The 25,758-nt window shown below is 35.2% G+C and overlaps 1 protein-coding gene across 1 annotated transcript in view; it reads left to right on the top strand.

Moving 5' to 3' along the window:
- Positions 1-25,758, top strand: part of LOC127877414 (uncharacterized) — an 88,448-nt gene that overhangs the window by 47,919 nt on the left and 14,771 nt on the right. Inside the window, exons 5-9 of the mRNA XM_052423274.1 lie at positions 4,078-4,241; positions 4,753-4,806; positions 7,791-7,845; positions 11,199-11,315; positions 18,106-18,213. Of these exons, the coding sequence (XP_052279234.1) occupies positions 4,078-4,241; positions 4,753-4,806; positions 7,791-7,845; positions 11,199-11,315; positions 18,106-18,213 (498 nt within the window). The remainder of the gene's footprint in view (positions 1-4,077; positions 4,242-4,752; positions 4,807-7,790; positions 7,846-11,198; positions 11,316-18,105; positions 18,214-25,758) is intronic.

Raw genomic sequence — 25,758 nt, 5'->3', positions numbered from 1 at the left:
TTACATATATATGCATGTCACTAATATTTGTATATCTCGTATATTGATACTGTTATGTAGCCTTACTGCTTAGTATAATATGTACATTGTCACTAATATTTGTACATCTCATATATTGATACTGTTATGTAGACTTACTTCTTAGTATAAAATGCATATTGCTTTCACATTATTACAGAAGAAAAAAATATACAAAAATTAGCAGGTATAAATGTATTGCAATGAATTGGTGGCAATTTTTGCATATTTTTTTATGTCAAAGACAAAACTTGTATGGTTCTGCAGATGATTGGTGTTTGAGACTGAGTTTGGTGGTTGAAAGTTGTTGAAGACCAACTCACAGAGTACCGATGATTAACCAGGTTTTCCGAAGGATTCGAAGGAAAAAAATGGTTATTAGATTGGCGAATGCGGGCGGGCTGGCTGGCAGGCGGGCGGGCAGAACAAGCTTGTCCGGGCCATAACTTTGTCTGTCATTGTCAGATTTTAAAATTATTTGGCACATTTGTTCACCATCATTGGATGGTGTGTCGTGCAAAAGAATTATGTTGATATCTCAAAGGTCAAGGTCACATTTTGAGTTCAAAGGTAAAAAATGGCCATAAATGAGCTTGTCCGGGCCATAACTATGTCATTTATTGTCAGATTTTAAAATCATTTGGCACATTTGTTCACCATCATTTGACTGTGTGTCGCGCAAAAGAATTATGTCGATATCTCCAAGGTCAAGGTCACACTTTGAGTTCAAAGGTCAAAAATGGCCATAAATGAGCTTTTCCGGCCATAACTATGTCATTCATTGCCAGATTTTAAAATCATTTGGCACATTTGTTCACCATCATTTGACCGTGTGTCGCGCAAAAGAATTATGTAGATATCTTCAAGGTCAAGGTCGCCACAACTCACAATAGATTGATTTTGAAACTAGGGGGGTAACTGTGATGAACAATCAGTAGCAATGCACATTTTGAGTTGTATTTGTTTCCCTTTATCAGACTTTTTTTTATTGAATACCTGGTTTTGTGACAATTTTGTCCCTTGTTTTACTATTGATTTGTACTAAGTATCAAGTTAAATATCAATGACAATAATATTCCTGCGGATTCACCATACTGTTATACAGTCTCATACAGTCATAATTAGAACGTATTCATTAAAATTTGCTTATAGTAACAGTTTCCCAAGGAAGTTTCCCAAAGCTTATATTTCACATAGTGTCATTAAGTTAGGTTTAATTTGATTTCCGTTAATGTTCATTACATTTATTCTCAACTTATATAGCAGGTTTCTAAACAGGACCAGACAAAATAATAATCAAGGGCTGAACGGAAAACTGTCGTATCTCCTTCTTTATTTAATATGAGTTACAACAGTCTTCCGTTCACCCGTCTGGTGTCAAAGATGAAATTATATTGACTAATTTGACAAACATGAAATTGAACATTTTATTGTCACAATAGACTTCCCATGCTTTCCTAATTGGATTTGTGCAGAAGTGAGGATGGTTGGGCTACTTATAATTGCTAGTGTTGAGGAAATAATAATGTTGATTAAATATGTGGTTAGTTTTGAATGGCCTAGGGTATCAGTCAAAAATTTACAGAAGATTGTGTTTTTTCAATTTCAAATACAACCGATGCTTTAATAAAAATCTGATAGAAATTAAACTTATTTATTTGAAAATAAACAACAATTTTAAATTAATGTACCAATACATCATATTCTGTTTACTTTTTGTATTAAGAAAAATTGTTGTCATGTGTTATTTAATTATTATTTACAACTATAACTACTACAACTAAAACTTTTACTACAACTTATAGTATTACTGTTTTTTTAATATTACTAATTACGTACCGTAAAAACGCAGTCATAAGTCTACCCGGCTCATAAGTCGGGGGGTATACTTTGGTACCAAAATTGAAGAGTTTGAGTATGTTAGCTTCATAAGTCGAGTCAGAAATTTTCTGTTTACGAATTTCATAAACTCACGTTCAGCAGCACTGTTGTTATTTAAATTCTCCGCAAACTCTATCACACGTATTTTAATGCATTGTCATAAGCCTGGCGTTTGCGTTTGCCAGGCATTTTCAAAGATTTATTGTAAGTCCAGTTGTGTTTTTGTTTATCTAATTAATAAATGGTTGCACTCAATAATCCACGCTAGTAATTATCCACAAACTATTTTCCGCTTTTAATCCGATGAAACAATATTATCACTGTAATCCAATCTTTGTACTTTTAATCTGACTGTCAAAACAATTGATTAGTGTCTCGGTAAAACGTGTTTTTATAACAATGATTGACATACCCAAGAGACCGCTAACTCCACCTTTTTCTCTGAAACAGTTTCAAAGGCGGAGCTATACACGTGCTCAAGCATAATGGGACGATTGCAAGCGAGTTACAAACACGCGATTGGTTAAGCATATCGCTTCTCTAAACAAAGGAATCCAAATTTGTCGGCGAGAAAGGTGTTCTTTATGGCTTCTTGACAGGAAACGGCTTTCCTTTGATGACGTCAAACTGTCGATTCACACATATTGCGAATTTTTGCGAGACTTTAAATGATGTCCTTGATTCTTTGTTTACATGAACAGTAAAAAAACAACACCTGCTTACATGAAGACTTTGGATTAAATTATCAAAATAAAAAAAAAGAGTAATTGCAAACTGATTATATTAATTGGTAAGTATCAGTAAAAAAACGACGTTTTGTTAGTCGTAAATCAACGATTTTTTTATGCAACAACAACAACTATTGCCGCGGTGATCAATCTTCTTCGAATTTCATTATTTTTTTCATGGAATTTCATTATTTTTTTCATGGACCACCTCATAAGTCGATACCGGCTTTTTAATCAAATTTTGGAGGTTAAAAATCTCGACTTATGACTGCGTTTTTACGGTACTTAATATAGCCTACAGGACTAGCCTGCAACTTCTACTTACACTACCACTGCCATGTCTACATAACTTATGCTGGCATTACTTTACTTGTAATTGCTTCTTCTACTTCTGCTACTATTTCTGCTTTTACTGCTTCTACTATTACTGCTTTTACTGCTACTACTACACTATTGTTACCACCACTTCTGCTATTCCAGCTGCAATTACTACTACTGCTGATATTAGTACCATCACTACTACTGTTACTATTACTGCTCCTTTACTACTACTGCTGCAACTGCTACTATTACTTATACTGCTACTATTACTAATATTGCTACTGCTGCTACTGTTACTAATACTTCTTCTTTACCTACTGCTTCTACTGCTGCTTCTACTGCTGCTACGCCTACCAATTCTATTCCTGTTATTACCACTGCTACTACTGCTACTTTTACTTCTACTTCTACTACTGCTTTTTATGCCCCCGGATCGAATGATCGGGGGTATATTGTTTTTGGCCTGTTTGTCTGTCTGTCATTCTGTCCCAAAACTTTTACATTGGTCATAACTTTTGCAATATTGATGATAGCAACTTGATATTTGGCATGCATGTGTACCTCATGGAGCTGCATGTTTTGAGTGGTGAATGGTCCAGGTCAAGATCATCCTTCAAGGTCAAAAGTTGAATATATGGCTTCAAAGGGGCGCAGTAGGGGGCTTTGTGTTTCACAAACACAGCTCTTGTTCTACTTCTGCTACTATTTTTTCAGCTTTTGTACTAATGCTATTATATACTGCGGCTTTGACTGCTTATGCTACAACTGCTTCTTCTACTACTGCTGCTTTTTCAACTAAAATTTTAAAGTGTAATGGATTGGAATGCTTAACACTTACAAAAATTGACTGCTTGATTTAAGCAACTTTACCATTAATAACCATTAAGATTTTCATATAGAATATGGGGAAGGTCATTATAAGTTATCCCAATTTCTAGACCAAGCTTATAATGCATTATAGCTGTTTCAGGAATTATATCTTTAAAATTATGTGAAACATATGCTGAAGACAAACCAGATATCTAGAAAACTATCAGATCCTTAAACAACACTTGTATTTTAATTTTAATGATTTTGCCTTTAAAAAAAGGGTCCTTTCAACAAATATTTGGATTATAACATTTTTCAGATCCGTTTATCACACCTGCTTCCCCCAATATGACAGTAGGTTACTGGACACATGGTGACGTGGTGCGCGCCTGGTTCAAGCCTGCGCTGAGCAACAATTTATACAGGATGTGCCTCATTGCCAGCCAGGACCAACTCCAGTGCTATGATAAGAAATTTGTCAAGGTGGGTTGGTGTATAGTTTGAACTTCACACATTGTCATACATTTATTGCATGCCTACACAAATGGTCATAGTTGGTAGGTATATACTTGAACATTCATACATTTTCATACATTTTGGTGCTAATGTAAGAAAGTTGGCAAGGTTGGTATCGAGGGTTTATGTGACATTCATATTTTTGCATGAATATATTGTCAATCATACATTGTCAATGTGCTCTGTTTGAAGATAGCTGGACTTCTGGTTTGATTTCCAACACAGTCACATTACTTGTATCGTTCATTGGTCTTGAACAATTTTAAACTGCCATTTTTCCCCTACATCTGATTCGAGCTGATCAGTTGTCAGTTACTAAAGTAACTGTGTGCATTTAGTACAGGTACTCATGCTTACCCAAGAAAAGTGAGAGAAGGTTAACTGACCACCGTCATATTACTGAAATAAGTTGGAAAAAGCTAAAAGTCAAACACATAATGATCTGATTTTTTTTTATACTAGTTATGTATATTTTCAGAATTCAAATGAGACAGTGTTCACAAATGTTAAAGCTGGGAGATACTATGTGTGGGTAGGTATAATAAAGGTTAATAAGAGTTTTTATCCCACTTTTACAGCGAATTCGGTTGATTAAAGCCCTGTTGATTAAATTTCGGCTATAATCAACGGCACGTGCTATGTTATTTGGCTACGTTGTAAACAAATGTAGTTCCTTGTATATAACAACTAAATATTATATGGATGTTATTAAACTTTTAGATTTGCAATTCAATATGAATAAAATTGTAATTTATAACGAACGACTCTTTGTCACAGAACGATATTCTGATTTAAAAAAATGATTATTTGATCAGCTGTTATTTTTTGAACGGGGAGTAATACACTGACCTTGGTTACACTACAGTCATTATCAAAGTACGAATAACACTCATGAAAACGCAAAATTATCCAGTTAAACTAATGTTGTTTAAATAAAAAGGTTTACTGAATAAAAAGTGGGATAAATAGATTAATAGGTTAATGTTGATTATAGATCAGGTTTATCATGCTGTTTGCTGCTCATCAGAATCTAAGGGTTCGAAATGAAGCCTTAAATCGTGAATTTACAAAGAAAGGTATTTAATTAAATCTAACTTTCCAAGGGACTACAAATGGGTAAAAAAATGTATCTAAGTGGTAAAGCCATAAAGGGTTAATATCTGCAATATTCATAAATGTCACTAACAAATAATTACACTTAATTCTTCTTAATCAAATAATGTAATTCTGAGAGCTTAACTTTATTTATTATATTAAGAGCAAGTTAAAAATTTGATTAAATGCTTCTTTTTGTGTTTGTTTTTTCAATTAATGTTACGTTGTGTATTGTTATTCCTGTGCTGATGTTGACAGCTGGCAGTAATTTCACAATGACCTTTGTTTTTGCCCTGCTTATGTAGGAATTAATCCAATAAAACGGGAACCAAAACGCACATGGTTGTCTTGATTCCCTTTGCGGAATGTACTCATATAGTGATGATGTAGAATGTATTTCGCTTTGACAACGTGGCAAAAATCTTCGGATACTTTCGATATCAGAAAATACAACCAATAAAAAAGCATTTGACATTATTGGAGTATTCATAAATAATTGGGTTAATTCTAACTCGAGTGTTGAAACTTTTCTGAAGAAAGCTAATGGAATTCCAAATTTTGCCATGATTTTATTACAGGAAATGAGGTCCTGCAATATAAGAATCATTTCCGGATTTTCCAAATTATAATCAGAAAAATCCGAGGACCGACGGTATTTCTGAAAGACTGCTCATTTAAATATTAAGAAATTATGATGATTTTCAGTGCCATTTCAACATTAAATAGCCATAAACTATACCTTATTCTTATTATGTCCACCTTTGCCATCCTTGCTGGATGTCTGTCGGTTGGTCGGTCAGTCTGTCTGTCGGTAGACCAGTTCGTTTCCGATCAATTATAACTCATCAACAAAATGACCGATTGGCTTGATACTTCACATGTGCATTTGCCTTGGACAGTAGATGACCTCTATTGAAATTGGGGTCACTAGGTCAAAGGTCACTGTCACAACAAGTGTGGAAATCGTTTCCGATCGTTAACTCATCAACAAATTAAACAATTGGCTTGAAGCTTCACATGTGAATTGGCCTTGGACAGTAGATAACCCCTATTGAAATAAGGGTCACTAGGCCAAAGGTCAAGGGCACTTTCACAATAAGTGTGAAAATCGTTTCTGATCAATAACGCGTCAACAAATTGACCGATTGGCTTCATACTCTCATGTGCATTGGACTTTGACAGTAGATGCCCCCTATTGAAATTGGGGTTACAGGGTCAAAGGTCATGGTCACTGTCATAATAAGTGGGAAAATCGTTTTTTGATTAATAAATCATCAACATATCGACCAATTGGCTTGATACTCCACATGTGCATTGGCCTTGGACAGGAGATGAACCCTATTACAATTGGAGTCACTAGGTCAAAGTTCACTGTCACAATAAGTGTGAAAAATGTTTCCAATCAATAACTCGTCAACGCATTGTCTCTGATTGGCTTGATACTTCACTTGTGCATTGGCCTTGGACAGTAGATGCCCCCTATTGAAATTGGGGTCACTAGTTCAAAGCCCTGTTTGGGGGGCATATGTCTTTTACTGCAGAACTCTTGTTATACTTGTTTTCAAAAGGCATATCATTTTGTTGCAAGTATGGTTTGACTGTGTTTTACATAATTTGTTTATTAGAAGGGATTATTAAAATTTAACATGATGAGTCACAAATAGCTCATGAGATTCACAACTTAGTCCACTATGGCATGAACATATTGATATCAGACATTTTCTAATGAATCAAAAGGGCTATCATCTGTTAAGCCATTTATGCCTAGTGAAATCTCACATCCTTCTAAATTGGATCAATTTATTTCCAAAATTAGGGATGTCTAGTATATTTATTTCTATATTTAGAATATTGTTTACAGAAATTCCTTTAAGCAAACAGCGCAGACCCAGATGAGACACCACATCATGCAGCGTCTCATCTGTGTCTACGCTGTTTGCCAAGGCCTTTTTTCTAGAAGCTAGGCATAAATGGGGTTAATGTGTTTATCTGAAATGATAATAAATGCTAGATTAGACCCAAGATTCTCTCATGAATGGCAGTATTAAATTGCCAAAAGCAGCATAAAAAATCTGTCTTCTATGCACTCATTGAAATTCTTAAGAAGAATCGTTTTACAACCATATTAATCGCTTCCATTGCATTGTTGCATAGCCTTTATGCACAAATTTAGTTACTTTAACAGAAAGACAAGCTTTTATACAGAATGCGATGCCATATTTTACTTTTAAAAAACAACACATTAAAGTTGGCTGATAATGTGGCATTAATCTGATGTGCCAAATCAATTGACAACTTAGTGCTTAAAGCCAATAAGAGCCAAATATTAATAATATTATTAATATTATGTAATTTTCTGTTTCATTATGGCCCTATGATTTTATTACATAACACGTTTACAGTAACAAATTTTCCTTTCAGGTTTCTAATGAAAGAGACAACACTTTCTACAGCACCAAAGAGTTTAATGTAACAGGTAGGCAATGGCTTTTGGAAGATTATATAAGCACCTATAAAGTATGTTACATGGTCATTTCATACTCATGTTGAAACAGTTAAAACTGTATCTGCAAATGTGGCTACAAACTATGTAGCAAGTGTACATGACAACCTTAAACTAAGATGCAACCCACCTGGAATGCTCGGTTGGTAGAGCACACAGAACTGCATATCCCAGGATCAAGGTTTCAATTTCCTATCTTAACTCATGTGTGGTGAAAGGTTATAACATTTTGTGTCAAGGTTATTCTTTTACCTCTGAGTTACTGGCATAAACCATCTAACTTAAGAAAATTTGTTTTTTTTATGACTGCAGTAATAGGACTGATAAACTAAGCCTGTCATTCTACTTCTTCAGTCATACATGCCAGACGTCCCGATCTCGGCGGGACAGTCCTGCTTTTGGGCTCTTTGTCCCGGCATCCCGATATGAGATGATTTGTCCCGACATTCGTTAAAAACGATGTAAGGTCTATAAGTACCCAATAAAATTCGCTTTTCAAGCTCTTTCTGGCTAAAACTGTAACAATCGCTAATCCCTTTATTGCCCCCAATTTACAACCCACGTCTACTACTGGAGTGCACCAGTGTTGTTTTTGACAACTTATCAGCAACTTATTGATTTAATCAGCATTCACACCAGTATCTGTTTTTATGATAGGGGTCTCTTATTGCTATCGAAAGATGTATCGTACAGAAATAAACGCCACCTGTGTTTGTAGATCTATTTCATGGCCCAATCAAGTCCAACAATACTATTATCCTGTGTATTATACTACCTAAAGTTATAAAACCTGTCAAAACACCAATTTTGTACATCAAAATAATTGAATGCTGGCCAATTTCAGAAAATAGTTTGTACATATTGCATCAATCTAAATTTAGAGTCAATTTATGATTGGTTGAATAAGAATAATGCTCGATGCGCTCACATCGTGTCACACGATTTACATATGTTCAAGGGAATATCCCTGCACCAATTGGATGTCAAATCGAGCCAAACGGGGACACCCCACATTTCAGGTTATGGAGTGTGTTTACTTCCGGAAAATGGAAAACGTATGCGTTCACGAAATTCTGAACAAACATTTATCGTCAATATTGGGCAGAAATTTAGAGTTTTTGTAAGAAATATACTGACTAAAGAAAAGGTGGAATGATTGAACGTTTTAGGTGTCCCGCTATTTGGTCAAATGTCCCGACAATTTTTTATGGAAAGTCCCGATTTGGACCTGAAAATTCTGGCATGTATGCTTCAGTACATAAAGTTCTCAAATGAAGTTCAAATTTAACTATGTCTTTGAAAGTTTATTCTGCTAGACAAAGATGGGTAGCAGGTGTTTCCTTGGTAAAATAGCAGGGTTTTTTTACTTTCTGAGAATGTTGCTTGGCAATAAATTGGTTGTAAAACAACATTACAAATTGAAATTATGGATTACCATCTGAGCTTTACTCTCATGTTCAACCATTCTGTCTATTGGAAGTTCTTCAGATTTTATAGGAGCAAACAATTGTTTAGTTTTCAATTTAATTTTGTTGGTGTGAGACATTACCACTAGGTTTGAAAATATTTGTCAGTCTGATGACATAAATCTGATGCTGCTTTGCCTTTATTATTTGATGAAATTTTTTGCATTTTAAACATAAAACACTGCACTTTTTTGAAATCTTTATTCTGTTTTACATGTGTTTATAAATGTGCTAAAGCAGTTTAAGATATAAACCAAAGATGGAAGAGTACCATAATGCTTTGATTAAACAGCTTCTATTGAAAGAAAATCTCAATACAGGAGATAACATTCTGCTTACATGAATTATAGTTACCATAGCAACAGAATAGGTCTCAACTATTAGGAAGATTATAATAATGGATATAGAAGAACCATGTTTGTCTCATTACGCCATAATGTTCCCTGGTGAAACATTAGTTGGTCTAAATGAACTGTTTTTATGCTCCCCCAAAATTTATTTTGGGGGGAGAATATATTCGCCGCTTCGTCTGTCCGTGCGTCTGTCTGTGCGTCTATCCGTCCGTGCACAATTTTTGTCCGGGCTATTTCTCAGCAACTAATGACTGGAATTCAATAAAACTTTATGGGAAGCTTTACTACCAAAAGGAGATGTGCATATTATCAGCGGGTTCTGGTCGGATGATTTTTCAGAGAATTATGGCCCTTTGAAATTTGCCATTAACTGTACATATAGTGCAATTCTTGTCCGGGCTTTTTCTCAGCAACTAATGACCGGAATTCATTGAAATTTTATGGGAAGCTTCACTACCAAGAGGAGATGTGCATATTATCAGGGGGTTCTGGTCGGATGATTTTTCACAGAGATATGGCCCTTTAAAATTTTCCATTAACTGTACATAATTATAGTGCAATTCTTGTCAGGGCTATTTCTAAGCAACTTAATGACCAGAATTCAATGAAACTTTTTGGGAAGCTTCACTACCAAGAGGAGATGTGCATATTATCAGCAGGTTCTGGTCGGATGATTTTTCACAGAGTTATGGCCCTTTGAAATTTTCTATAAACAAATTATTGTCCCCCCAACTACTGTGCCCTCAAGACGTTTCCTTTTATCTGTATATAAAGTGCAATATTGTGACAAAAAAACTTTGGGGAGCATCACCTGTCTCTAACGGTTTCTTGTTTTATGTGTTTAATAGAACATTTTTAGCCTACAGGCTTAAAAGATATTATACATTCCCTTGGAAATACAATCATACAATTAATAAGTATATATAGTAAAAATAATTTTATGGTGATGTAGTGGCTTGACTTTAATTTAAATAACATAAAGATGTATTTTTGATTTAATTAATTAGATTCAAGTATGAAAGCCAAATTGACTTTTTTCTACCTATAGATGTATTAAGTATATTTTGTAATAGTTAAATGGTGATAAATGAAACTAGGGTAAAATAATATAATAATAATGATAATAATAATTAATGGATCAGGAATGAATTGATCATAAGAACATTTTGTGAATGGCCCTTGGCTCCTTAAATGTCCCGTCATTAGTGTGCACCTTTTCTAGATAGTCAGCGAGGCCACTCATAGTTAACTGAGAAATTTACTGACTGTTTATCCGACACGTGTATTATTTTCCTATTTGGCACTGCACAATATAAGTCTCATGTTAAATACACTTGTGATAAAAAACTAGTATAACAACATGAATGAAAGATAAGAGTTTGGCAATTAAAATTAATAATTTTGAAAGAACTAGTATATGTGTGATTTATTTCACAGAATTAATTCATTTTGTTATTCTAAATGTTAATACTGCTGTTCAAATTTTAATCATTAAATTGTATTTCAGGGCCAGAGGTAGAGGCCCTGCCTCTTTCACACAAGACGATCATCATGATGGGCACAGTGGGCTGCCTTGGAGTGATCATCATCATCACCGTCACCACATACGTCATTAAAAGAAGAAGTAAGTTCAGAGATCACTAAGTAGTTGACCACACCAAAACTCAATTTAAGAGATTCTTCCCCAAAAAAGCATTAAATTTGTGTGACAAGTTCTTTTTACAAGATAAGATTCCATGGGAATTATCGGAAGAAGAAAAATTCATTATGGTGTCCATTACCAGAAATTTTGAGAGACACACATTTCTTCTAATTGATTTTATAACCATGTAAGACAGTGACATCTATTCTGTGCTATAGGTATTCCCGTTTTATGAAAGAGCCAGTTTATTATGCTCCCCCAAAATTTATTTTGGGGGGAGCATATAGTCGCCGCTTCGTCTGTCCGTCAGTGTGTCTGTCCGTCCACAATTTTTGTCCGGGCTGTTTCTCAGCAACTAATGACTGGAATTCAATGAAACTTTATGGGAAGCTTCACTACCAAGAGGAGATGTGCATATTATCAGCCGGTTCTGGTTGGATGATATTTCACAGAGTTATGGCCCTTTGAAAATTTCTATAAAAAAATTATTGTCCCCCCAACTTCTGTGCCCTCAAAACATTTACTTTAATTTGAATATATAGTGCAATATCGTGACAAAAAAAACTTTGGGGAGCATCACCCGTCTCCGACGGTTTCTTGTTATACTGTAAAACCATTAAATTTCGTGTGGTACAAATTTTCGTGGATTTCGTTGGTCCGCTGAACCATGAATTCAAGTACCAACGATTATTTATACATTCCGAATGCCATTTCAGACATTTTCTTTTGTTGCCGGATATCCGAGATATTTGTTTTTGTAATATTTACTTCACTTAAGTAGGTCACATTACACTATATCTATGAGTTTTTTTGGTTTGTTTTCATCATCGTTATCAGTTTGCAGATTTCTCACATATGTCAATTAGTGCCAATTTAAGTTAAAAGAGACTTAACGTTTTTCACACATGTATTTTGGGGACCTTATTACTCAATTGTTACTACTAGGGGACCGATTGCGCTGAGAATTGCAAATATTGTCAAAACAACATTGATGGCAATTAGCAAGCGGGGACCCACCAGTGCGCCGCTTTATTGCTCTTATCGACAATTATCAGCAGCACTTTAATGCTTCAGTGCACATTAACCTCAAGTCTTGCTGACAACACAGATTAGCAGATTATGCCTCGTTATAACTCTGGTTGTTTTAATAACAGTTTAATTATTATGATGGTCAGTCTTTCCCAAAAATTTGAAATCCACGAAATTACGTTTCAACGATAAGTTGTTTTTTTTTAATTTGCAATCCAAGAATTTACGTGTCAATAAATTAGTTGTTTTTTTATTAAACAACGAAATTTTATACAGATGAATTTCTATACGTTTACAGTATATTGCCAGTTAGTATTCACTTTTTAAAGTGAACGCTTTCATATTGGTAACAATTCAATTATCTAAAAAAATCAATACAGATTTGCTACTATAATTATATGATACTATTTATATTCTCTTTTCAACTGTCTGATAAATGAAGTCTGCTAAAGAACTCCCAAAGTTTTAGCTCTCCAGAAATAAGTGCAAATTCCAAATAAACAAACAATTTCTGTATTAATGCACGTGTTTAGCTCATCAAGATTCTCAAGGCTGTTGCATCCATGTTTACCAGTATTATTTTTCCCAATAGGAAAGCCATCCTACAGATGTGTCACTATCAAAGTAGATTTCAGACACATATTCAGTGACAGAATTCCATTATCAGACTTGCGTTGGCTGCTTGATTGACTTATGGCATGTGCTCACACTTTTGACATTATGCATCATCATTGCCGAGTCCTTGCTAACAGCATCTTTGCACACAATTACAGGAGTAGCTTATGTTCTGATTAGCCAATTGAGACCCTTTTCATGTCGGCCACTAATTGGTGTAACACTTTTACTGAAACCTGAGTGCTTTATTCCAAGGCTAAACATGGCTATACATGGCCAGAAATGATATCTTACTTGTTGGCATTTTGTGTTGTAGATTGGCGTGATTGAAATAGCTGATGTCTGGTAATGTCCTAAATTTTCCAAACCAGTCTACTTGATACTTTAATTCATTTTGGGGCTAGTTTAAATGACAAATTAATACCATTTGACATCTATCATTAATAAAACCAGAAAAGTTGTATTTATTGGTTCAGCATTATAAATGTTCTAGAAGAAATTTGGAGGTAACTTTTGTTCATTACGATTGGGCTTAGACCAACAAAGCCCTTTGTATTAAGTGTATTTAAATATGCATATAAGAACTTTCCAAGTATCAGTATTTGTTCAACTGCCAAAATTCTTTATACGTGTCTATAAGGCAGTCTTAAACTTTGTTGCCTTCAAAATTCATTCGTCATTTGAGGCTGACATGTTTAAAACAATACATGTAAATACAATACAATAACATGTTACAAACGTAACTCCAATAATTGATAAATTAGGTTAACCACCTTTGAATGGTAAGTGCAAAGTATAAAGGATTTAAACATGTATAATGCTTTAACACACGTTTTCATGACGATAGACTGCCACGATTTACAGCCCAGACTGTACGTAGAAGAGAACAAACTTATGTATTTGAGGGAACTGTTACAGAATTGTTGAAATAATAGCTTCATTAAAATTATACTTTGTATCAACCAGTAGAATGTTTGTCTCGAATAGTTTTAAAAAGTTCCCTTGCTTTGGTTTAAAGATTTATATCCTTTCATGAAAAAGAACAATTATGTCATTTTCTATTAAATATCACAGAATTAAAATTTGATTTGTTGAATATCCTTCACATTTCACCATGATATTTGAAATTTTAGAAACATTTCACAATGCTATTTTAGATTTCATAAACATTTCACTTTGTTTGTTTTTTAAATAACACACACAGACATTTTAGTTTTATCTTTTTAACATAATTAAAATTATTGACCTGCTCTTTTGTAAGAAATTAATTGATGGCTCAAATGATGATAAATGAGAGGCGCCTGTTGTTGACCAGGGTCCATTGATGTTCAAACTTTCCTTTCTATTAAGATTCAAAATTAAACACATTGAATAATCTTTTGGAGACTAAACAATATGATGAAATCTTGGGCATTTTGTATAATCCAAACTTTGAATGCTTAATAAAAATATATATTGATATTTGCAAAGACATCTTGGCTAAAAGTTTTGTTTTTATTATATTAATTAAAGATTTTAAATGTGTTCTTTTTTTTAAGCCAAATGTTCAAAACATTTTGTAAAGTCCTGCAATTTGTAGCATTCAGTTCTTTAGATCTGAAAGATGCCTGAATTTAACTGTTATTTGTAAAATAAAAGCCAGCAGTTAAAGATCTTTGACATTTCTACAACCATAATTTCTAGTTAAATTGCATCTGCTTGAAAATTGCATAACTTATGAAAAGCTTAACTTAGATGGTATCATGTTCTTATATTATTTAAGAAGAACTTTGTTCTGTATATCATGCTTTTATAACATCTTAATGATTTTGTATAATATCTTGTCCATTTGTAACTGAAATATTCATATATAGTCGAAGCTCTACTACTCGCCAAAATATGGCATCATTCTCTGGTTACGGTAAACATGTAACTTCTGCATATCATTGTTTGTACAACGAAAAATCAATTGAAACTTCACATGTGTATAAGGGGACAAAGTGTTAGGTCACTGACCAAGTTCCATAACTCTTATTTGCAATTCAACATTATAATGCCACTTTTTGTACTAAGAAGTTTTGTTGAAGTAAAACAATTTGTTTGATATACAAAATTGGTGTTTTAGACTTGATTGGGCCATGAAATACAAAAGCAGTCAGCTTTTAATTCACTATAATGCACCCATCGAGAGAAAAAATTAGCGACCCCTATCATAAAAATCCATGGTGTGAATGCCTGATAAAATAATTAATTTTCCGATAAATCGTTGGTTTCGTAAAAACAACACTGGTGCACTCAAGTAGTAGAAATGGTTTGTTGGGGAAAAGGGATTAGTGATGGTAAATTTAAGCCAATTAGAGCTTGAATAGCTAATTTTATTGTGAACTTACAGAATGTATGGGTTTTTTTTACAAATGTTGGGACAAATTGTCTCATAACAGGACGCTGTAACAAACACCTCAAAAGCAGGACTGTCCCCCCACGATTGGGACGTTTGGCATGTATGATATAAGATGACTGACAGATATGCACATAATATTCTTTCAAAATGAATTACTAATCCAGTGCGTTTGCTTTGAAAAGTTGACTTGTTTTTCCTAGATTTTTGTTTTAAAAATGTTGTGGTTTAAGCAGAGATGTTCTAAATTCAGATTTTTCATTTATTTTTTTTTCATTTATATTTATTTATTATAAAGAAGAGAGGATTCATTGTTTTTCTGGTTTTCGGTTTGTCAGTCTGTCTGTTGTTAGACCAGTTTTTATCCAATCAATAACTCGTCAACGAATTGACTGATTGGCTTTATACTTCACATGTGTATTGTCTTTGGACAGTTGATGACTCCTATTAAATTGGAGTCAGTAGGTCAAAGGTCACTGTCACAATAAGTGTGAAAATTCTGTCCGATTAATAACTTGTCAACGATTGCCTGATTCATTGGTGCATTGGTAAAGAAATATCTTTAGAAAGAGATATTTTGAGAATATTCTGACTTTGAAATAAAGGTAGACAATTTACGTTGTGAAGTTATTACTTCTAAAAAATGTTTAAGTATTTTTGTGTTCATTTTTTCACTTAAAAATCACATATCCACCACATGAAATGTTTGTTATTAAATGCACATATATATTAAACTACATCATAGTGTTCGCAGATATAAAGTACATAAAGCATTCTGTTCCTACCCAGATACGGTCACATTTAGTCAGATTTGAACCGAAAATTGTGATGTACAAATAAATCTGCAAGGAATCAAGGTGATTTATTATTCTACACAAAAATAGGTGTCATGCGGTTTCCCTGTTTAGTAAATGCTTATAGAAGATAAGACTTAATGTTTTGTATTTTAATTTGTTAACATATTTATAATAAAATACGCAAATTGATTTGGGCCTACTGTGAGATGTTTTCTTAACATTTTATTGTTATTTTGATATAGGTGAAAACATAGGTAAGACAGCTAGAGCGAATAAAACTGTTAATAAATCACTCTGTGTTGATGCCTTTTAGCAGGAACACCTGTGACCTTTGCTTTCACGGAATGTAGAGATGGTGCTCACATTTGTATTGTGGCGGTGTCATTGTCTGTGACAGGACATTCTTAAAAACACATGTCCTGTCAATGTTTTTCTTGTTTACAAAATGAATTATAAAAGAAATGCATCACTTTTAAGTCCAATTGTTTTTGTTCTCAGAAAGTCCGCAGATTAAAACACATACAAGCATAAATGTCAAATAACATTCCTGTGTTGCTTCAATCCTCTTACACTTTGATTTATCAAGTAAAGCTATCATATGAAATCATCACAAATTGACTGGAAATTACGTTTTGTAATCTTACCAATAAAATAGCATGTTGCTTAATTGCATAGATTGTTGTGGTTACGCAATTCAGGAATGTTGCTGACAACCTTTGTAAGAGGATACATCATAGTGTGATCATTAAGTCTGACTTTGAAATATTGTCAGGCCATTAAGCATTTGCTTTATGAAACATTATATAATACAATAAATCCCTTTGAGGAGATTTGATCTTTATAACTGAAATTGGTTGAAATATGGACATCAAAGTATCTGACCCAGCAAAGATGTGATATTTTCTAAAGAGTAAAAAAGCAATATAATTTTTTGCCCCCCCCCTTCGACGAAGAGGGGTATATTATTTTGCTGGTTGTCCGTTGGTCCGTCTGTCAGTAACTTGTCAAGGAATTTACCAATTAGATTGATACTTAACATTGGCCGTGGACAGTAGATGACCCCTATTGAAATTGGGGTCACTACCTCAAACTTCAAGGTCACTGTCACAATAAGTGTGACATTGGTTCAGATCAATAACTCTTCAATGAATTTGACTGATTGGCTTGATACTTCACATGTGCATTTAACTTGGACAGTAGATGACCATAATGAAATTGGGGTCACTAATCAAAGGTCAAGGTCGCTGTCACAATTAGTGTGATAATCATTTCAGATCAATAAATTGTCAACGAATTGACAAATTGCTTGATACTTTCCATGTGCATTTGCCTTGAACAGTAGATGACCCCTATTTAAATTGGGGTCACTAGGTCAAAGGTCAAGGTTACTGTCACAATAAGGGTGAACATTATTTCCGATCAATAACTCATTAACCAATAACTCGGGAACAAATTGACTGATTGGCTTGATACTTCACATGTGCATTGGCCTTGGACAGTAGATGACCCCTATTGAAATTGAGACCCAGGTCTCTAGTTCAAAGGTCAAGGTCACTATGACATTAAGTGTTAAATTGGTTTCTGTTCGGATTGAGTGATTGGTGTCAAGGCCTTGTTGGGGGGGGGGGGGGGGGACATCTGTATCTGTTGCGGAGCTCTTGTTTTTACAAGGTTTAAAGCTAGTCAATATTTTGATTTTATGTTTGATAGAATTGATACAAGTGAAAGAAGGCAATTTTTAGTGGGTGTAATACACAAGCTGAAAGTCCTTTTTGTCTTCTTCATTTCAGTCTTACACTTGCTTGAAGTAACCTTTTATGAGCTCCTTTATTTCAGAAGGCCTTTAACAAGCTTGAATTCACCCCTTTTCTGGCTCTTTGTTACAATTGGAAATAAATAGCTTAAATACCACTAAATTATTTTTACCCCTTTATTACTGGTCTATTTATTTCAGTGGGTCTGCACATTCCATGTTGTGGAAATTGGCTGTCATGTTCCAAGTACCATTACCAGGCCCCGTCTCTGCACCCTAACAACACCGTGGAAACTGAGCTTGAGACAGGTGGGTAGATAGTGCTCCCTAACAACACAGTGGAAACTGAGCTTGAGACAGGTGGGTACTATGCACCCTAACAACACAGTGGAAACTGAGTTTGAGACAGGTGGGTACTTAGTGCACCATAACAACACAGTGGAAACTGAGCTTAAGACAGGTGGGTAATTAGTGCACCCTAACAACACAGTGGAAACTGAGATTGAGACAGGTGGGTTCTATGCAACCTAACAACACAGTGGAAACTGAGTTTGAGACAGGTGGGTACTTAGTGCACTCTAACAACACAGTGGAAACTGAGCTTGAGACAGGTGGGTACAAAATGAACCCTAACAACACAGTGGAAACTGAGCTTGAGACAGGTGGGTACTTAGTGCACCCTAACAACACAGTGGAAACTGAGCTTGAGACAGGTGGGTACTTAGTGTATCCTAACAACACAGTGGAAACTGAGCTTGAAAATAGTGCACCCTAACAACACAGTGGAAACTGAGCTTAAGGCAGGTGGGAACTTAGTTCACACTAACAGCACAGTGGAAACTGAGATTGAGACGGGTGGGTACTAAGTGCACTCTAACAGCACAGTGGAAACTGAGTTTGAGACAGGTGGGTACTTAGTGCACTGTAACAACGCAGTGAAAACTGAGCTTGAGACAGGTGGGTACTTAGTGCACCCTTACAGAACAGTGGAAACTGAGTTTGAGACAGGTGGGTACTTAGTGCACCCTAACAACACAGTGAAAACTGAGCTTGAGACAGGTGGGTACAAAATGAACCCTAACAACACAGTGGAAACTGAGCTTGAGACAGGTGGGTACTTAGTGCACCCTAACAACACAGTGGAAACTGAGCTTGAGACAGGTGGGTACTTAGTGTATCCTAACAACACAGTGGAAACTGAGCTTGAAAATAGTGCACCCTAACAACACAGTGGAAACTGAGCTTAAGGCAGGTGGGAACTTAATTCACACTAACAGCACAGTGGAAACTGAGATTGAGACAGGTTGGTACTTAGTGCACCATAACAACACAGTGAAAACTAAGCTTGAGATAGGTGGGTACTTAGAGCACCCTAACAAAACAGTGAAAGCTGAGCTTTTTTGACTGGTGGGTACTTAGTGCACCCTAACAACACAGTGGAAACTGAGCTTGAGACAGGTGGGTAATTAGTGCATCCTAACAACACAGTGGAAACTGAGCTTGAGACAAGTGGGTAATTAGTGCACCCTAACAACACAGTGGAAACTGAGATTGAGACAGGTGGGTATTTAGTTTACCCTAACAACACAGTGGAAACTGAGCTTGATACAGGTGGGTACTTATTGCACCCTAACAACACAGTGGAAACTGAGATTGAGACAGGTGGGTATTTAGTCCACCCTAACAACACAGTGGAAACTGAGCTTGATACAGGTGGGTACTTAGTGCACCATAACAACACAGTGGAAACTGAGTTTGAGACAGGTGGGTACTTAGTGCACCCTAACAACACAGTGGAAACTGAGCTTGAGACAGGTGGGTACTTAGTGCACCCTAACAACACGGTGGAAACTGAGCTTGAGACAGGTGGGTACTTAGTGCACCCTAACAACACAGTGGAAACTGAGCTTGAGACAGGTGGGTACTTAGTGCACCCTAACAACACAGTGGAAACTGAGCTTGAGACAGGTGGGTACTTAGTGCACCCTAACAACACAGTGGAAACTGAGCTTGAGACAGGTGGGTATTTAGTGCACCATAACAACACAGTGGAAACTAAGCTTGAGACAGGTGGGTACTTAGTGCACACTAACAACACAGTGGAAACTGAGCTTGAGACAGGTGGGTACTTAGTGCACCCTAACAACACAGTGGAAACTGAGCTTGAGACTATAGTGGGGGACATATTGTTTTTTGCCCTGTCTGTTGTTTTGTTTGTTTGTGTGTTTGTTTGCGTCAAACTTTAACATTTGCCATAACTTTTGCAATATTGAAGAGAGCATCTTGATATTTGGCATGCATGTGTATCTCATGGAGCTGCACATTTTGAGTGGTGAAAGGTCAAGGTCATCCTTCAATGTCAAAGGTCAAATATATAGCTTCAAAGCGGCGCAGTAGGGGACATAGTGTTTCTGACAAACACATTTCTTGTTTGTTTATGTCTTAGAATCCATACAGTTTTTAGTGTGAGCATTAGCTCACACTTATGTTACAGACCATATTTTGCAAATCAGTATGTGCTTAGCAGCCTTAGCTACGGTATGGAAAGACAACCACTGCCTGTAACAGCAGGCGACAAATGCTATGAGCGCCTGCTAGGAAAGATAACCACCACATTTGCCTGTTTATAGTTCACCACTGGTACACTGCAGAGGGTTTATATGACTAATAGTGTTTAACAGCTTGTAAGACGAGATTGGCCAGTGTAGTGTTTATCATTGAAATCTGTACATATTGGCTGGTTTCAGGGAAAACGGGGCTTAATGCATGTCAAATAAGATTAGCCTGTGCATTCTGATTAGCCTGTGCAATGCGCACAAGCTAATCAAGGACGACACTTTCTGATTTTATAATGTTTTTCGTTTAAAGAGAGTCTCTGGTAATGGGATGACAATTAATGCATATGCATTAAGCCCTGTTTTCCCAAAATGAAGCTTAAATTATATTTTTTATTAATTATTAAAAAAAAACACATCTGGACCTGTGCTTTAAGACACACTCTTTATTAATTTAAATGGGTTGTGTTCATTTAAAACTTGCAATATTAAAAGCTATAACATAATTTTTTAAACTGTGTTGCGTCTAAACTTATACAACAGCGAACACCTACAGTACCTTCCTTTGATTATAATGTTGATGTGGGAGGCACGTAGAAATCGTTCTGTTCGTCCATCTACCCTACCATTTTAAGTTAAATGGCTGTTTTGTTTACCCTTTCAACAACGCCTTATATAATAAGAACGTCTTTATGTTTTTGCGGTTGTTGTTTATAACAAATCCAATCTTTCCATAACACGCAACCCTCTTTCCAGGAAATAATTCAAGTAGTCTGGCCAGCATCAAGTTGAAGCCAACAACATTGAGCAGTATTAATGATCAAACTCAGCATCTTGGCCATTAGCCATCATCTGAGAGCTTGGTTTTAAAACCAATATTTTGTTGAATGGTTTCCATTTGTGTATTGCTATCAGAGCAACATTGTCACATGATGTCATCTCTTGGTGGCTTGATGGCTAGATTCATTTGGGAAAAAAATATTTGTTTTATGTTTGTAGAGCAAACTTCTTTTCTCAAGTGGATGAATTGATCCTTGAAATATGCCATCTACATTATGAGTAGATGTGCTAGTATCTATCATACCCAGTGACTCACTTATAACCAGTTATTTGCCCGTGAATAAAGGCATGCAGGGATATTGGTTAGGATTTTGTCTAAGCTCTGGTGTCCGAGGCCTTCTGTATTTTTGTTCCCCCAGTAGGATGGCATATTAGTTGGCCTAAAATTTCCTGAAATCTGACATCTGATGGCATCTCTTATGCATGGCTTCCTTTTATGTTATAATGATTGCAAATCCATTTTAAAAAAATTCTGGAGGGGATGTCATCCTCTGGGATGCTTGACGACCCTGTAATTAGGTCAAAAGGTTAATGAGTGCATTTTGCTTTAATAATTGTGATAATATTGCCAAAATTGTAAAATATCATATACTATTACTGATTTTACTCCTGAACTGACTTATATTTGATACTTGAAGGGTTATCTCATTTTTTAACTGATTTTGGCTTTTCATAAGTAGGTCAAAGGTCATCAAGTGCACTTTATGGAACGTAAATTGCAGTGTATGTTGAAACCAACCAAAGATCCATGTATTATATATTTGTAAGTAATTTTTCAATGAAAGACGGATACTTTGATGATGAAAAGAGTATTTCTCTGTTGTATCTTAAGTGAATGTTCCTAACTTTATAAATTACATTACCTAAATTAAAAGAAAACAAAGTTCATTTTAAGACTTTTAATACTTATTGCGTTTTATAATACATATAACAACTTTTTATAATAATAACCAACATTATTTTTGCATTATCCTATCAATACAATTACGAGACTTTAAACAATGAAAGTATAGTTACAAGTAAACATGTGTGATCTACGTTACAGTCTTAATATATATATATATATATATATATATATATATATATATATATATATATATATATATATATATATATATATATATATATATTGTTTTATATGCATACGGTATTATGCTAAATACTATTTTAAATAAAAGATTTCAGCTCAAATAGTATACTCTAATGAAGTTCTTAATACTGTACGTTCTATAATATCAGATTCATGCAAGATAAGTTATTTTTAATTCACCAAATTGGTATTAATTATATTAGATATGAATAATGTAAAACAGCAAATTACTTTACCAAAAACAGTGATCTATTTAGTAATATATTTCAATATCTTGAAGTACAATTTATAATATACAACAAATGTTCATCTGACTTCAATGCGCTATTATGACCTACTGTATCATCATGCTGAAGATATTAAGCATACGTTACATAAATTCACAGTTTTGTTCCAAAACACGAATGACTATGGCAGTATATGTATCTCCTTATCTGTTATCGTTTACAATAATTATATTGGGTTTAAACAGCCATTCGCTTCACATGCGCATTCAAACAAGCATCCTTGGTAAGATCGATAGCACTTACATCGTGCTGTACTACACTTGGTTTGACAGCCACATGATACTCACAGGACACATGCTGCAGGGACCTTTGGTTTCCTCATCCATACCGGTTTCAATGAATTTTCTTCAAGTTTCCATGCACCACTATCAAGAGGATCATCAGGTTGAAAATCATTATCTGTGGCATTTAACCATATTTTTGCCTGATAATTTGCCCTTTTAATGTAAAGTTCAAGCACATCATTTGTAGGGGGTAATAAATCCAAACTCTTCCTGGCTTACAAAAATAAACAATACCTACATGTGTCAATGTTTGGTGGGTGGTCCTGACAGCAGCCATACAGCACACGCAGAAATTTAGAAACTGCTAGAGCATCACCATCTCTACCAACACCCTCTAATGTATCAGGTTGTGCGATATACTTCAACCAGGCAGTTTTCTTACTTATTCCATTTAGAGCAGACGTGGTGTCGCACCCTGTCAATGCGTGAAACCCAAAATGTTCCTTCTGACATTGCCACCTAGTTTTTCATATATTGTGTGCACAGGATGCATTTTATTTGTTTGCCTGTACCAGATATCATATATACCTCGGCGTCAGCTCCAAGGTGGTATATTAACAAGAGCAGAACGTCAGTGTATCTACAATATACTTCTAAACGCAGGTAGCCTCTATCAATAGCGTCCCTTGAGTGCAATATCATCCGTGTATCTGCCTCCTCATGATTTACATATAGGTTTGTCGCATCAAAAGTACTCGACTTTGAATCAACATCATCTGGAAATCCACCTTCTACAACTGTAATTGATCCTGCTGGAAGATTTTCTGATTGTTTTAGCAAATCGTTTGAGAGAAATTCAGCCAAGTCTGCTTTATTGTCATCGTGTGTGATATACTGTTCCCATATTTGCGGAAGAGGAACATTTGGACTTGTTATGAGCTTCCTATTAGGTTAACGCTTTTCTTTCCTCTTAACTGTCGTTGCTTTTTTGATATAGTTACTTCCAAAGTATCGATCAAAAGTCACATCAACTCGGGTAGTGTTTGCACTGAAATGCCTTAATACAGATGTTACAAAAACAGTTGCATATTGCACAAATGTTTTCCAGTCTTTAGGCTAACATCAACTCTGAATTTAGCGCGAGTCCATCAATTATTGCACTATTGCATCAGTTGTTGTCAGAACAATATATTATTGTCCTTTGTAAGCACATAGGGTATGTTTGATTTCTGGGTTTCATGCATTTTCCCACTAGCCTTTGCTAGTACAGATGCTGTTTCTACGGCTCGCACTGAATTAGCTGCTTTGAAAAGTCTCTGCATTAGCTTTCTGTCAGCCTTTAAAATCTTTGTCACTTTCTGCTTTCACTGACTGTCTCCTTATAGAGATATGCAAATGTTTTGGACTGTACCTTTTGAATAGGAGCTTAGTATTCAACATTGTGCTCTTTCAGCCTTTTCTCTGCAAATTTCTAGAGTAATGTTTTACCTCGACGTTTACAGGTTAATAAATCATCTGTGATATCATTACATGTAGTTGCAACGTCTTTAGATGCTATTGAGAACAGTCTGTTCTCCTCTGCAGGCACGTTGAATATATCATATGAACCAAAAAGCTGCATCATTTTCTTAATGCCCTCTCCCTCTGAAGAAACTCTCGAACGAGTTCCATCTGCTCTATTCTTGAATATTCCAATACCTTCGTCATTATCATTTTGATTGAACAATGTCATGGTACTATTGTAAACCTCAGATCTTACTGACCACGTAATACAAAACCTATCTCTTGCCTGGTCTGTCTTGTTATTCCAATAATACCCCCTGTCGTTTTACACATTATATTTATCCACTCAGTAGCTTGGTCGACGGGTACTCCATTGAATGCTTTTTCCTACAGCCTGACTACAAAGTGACCTTCAATAAACTCTTTGAACATTTCAGGTAATGCATATTCTAATGCTTTTATGTCTGCTAGATATACAGGACCTTAACGGGCTTAGTTTGTGTGGTCGTACACCATTAGCCACTGTAGCATCTCGGAAAAGGCTTCAATATGCAACAGCCAATCGCCTATTCTTTGGGCTTTAATGAACTTCATAAGGATGTCAAACCAGCTGGGAATTCCAGATAGAAAAGTTCTTTACTTCAATTTTCTCTTTGTAGAATTCATCTAGTAATTCACCAAGGATTAGATCAGCAGTATAAGATATATGATGTTAAAACAGGATGAAGAATTTACACTTAAAAACAATTTAATAAGATAATGGAATACACAAATGAGTTTCAGTCGTTTTTTTAGCGTACGTTGTACTTCATTATATATATAATGGATCCTTTTAATTTTTCTTTTCACTTTACAAATATGTTTATAGAATTAACAAAAATCTGCAAAAACTATTCCATTGTTTAAAAAATACTTTGTGAACATAGTATTTTATGCTGTTGATTTTCAATGCCAGTTTTCATGTTTATTTTGGCATAAAAGTGCACTAAATGACCTTTTGATCTATATAAGTGAACACTAGAATAGATAAAATTTTAATTAGATCAAAGCAGTTTCATTTTTAGACTAGAAATGGCGCGGCAGAGGCCGACGCGTATCCCCACGCCGAATGTTTGACCTAGGTGTGCCCCAGGGTTGGTAATGAGGCCATGCATAGATAGGATTGACCGTATTGTCATAAGAGAAGTTCATCATCAATTTGAAGTGAATCGGTGTAGAAATGAAGAAATTATAGTAAAAGGCAATTTTGGGTGGGTGTGGTCTATGTGGGCGGGGCGCCCCAGGGTTGGTAATTGTGCCATGCATAGTTGAGATTGACCGTATTGTCATAAGAGAAGTTCAGTATCAATTTGAAG

Source organism: Dreissena polymorpha, chromosome 1, assembly GCF_020536995.1.
Source record: "Dreissena polymorpha isolate Duluth1 chromosome 1, UMN_Dpol_1.0, whole genome shotgun sequence".
NCBI lineage: Eukaryota > Metazoa > Mollusca > Bivalvia > Myida > Dreissenidae > Dreissena > Dreissena polymorpha.
The sequence above is the reverse complement of the archived record's forward strand: the minus strand, read 5'-3'. Positions and strand labels throughout refer to the sequence as shown.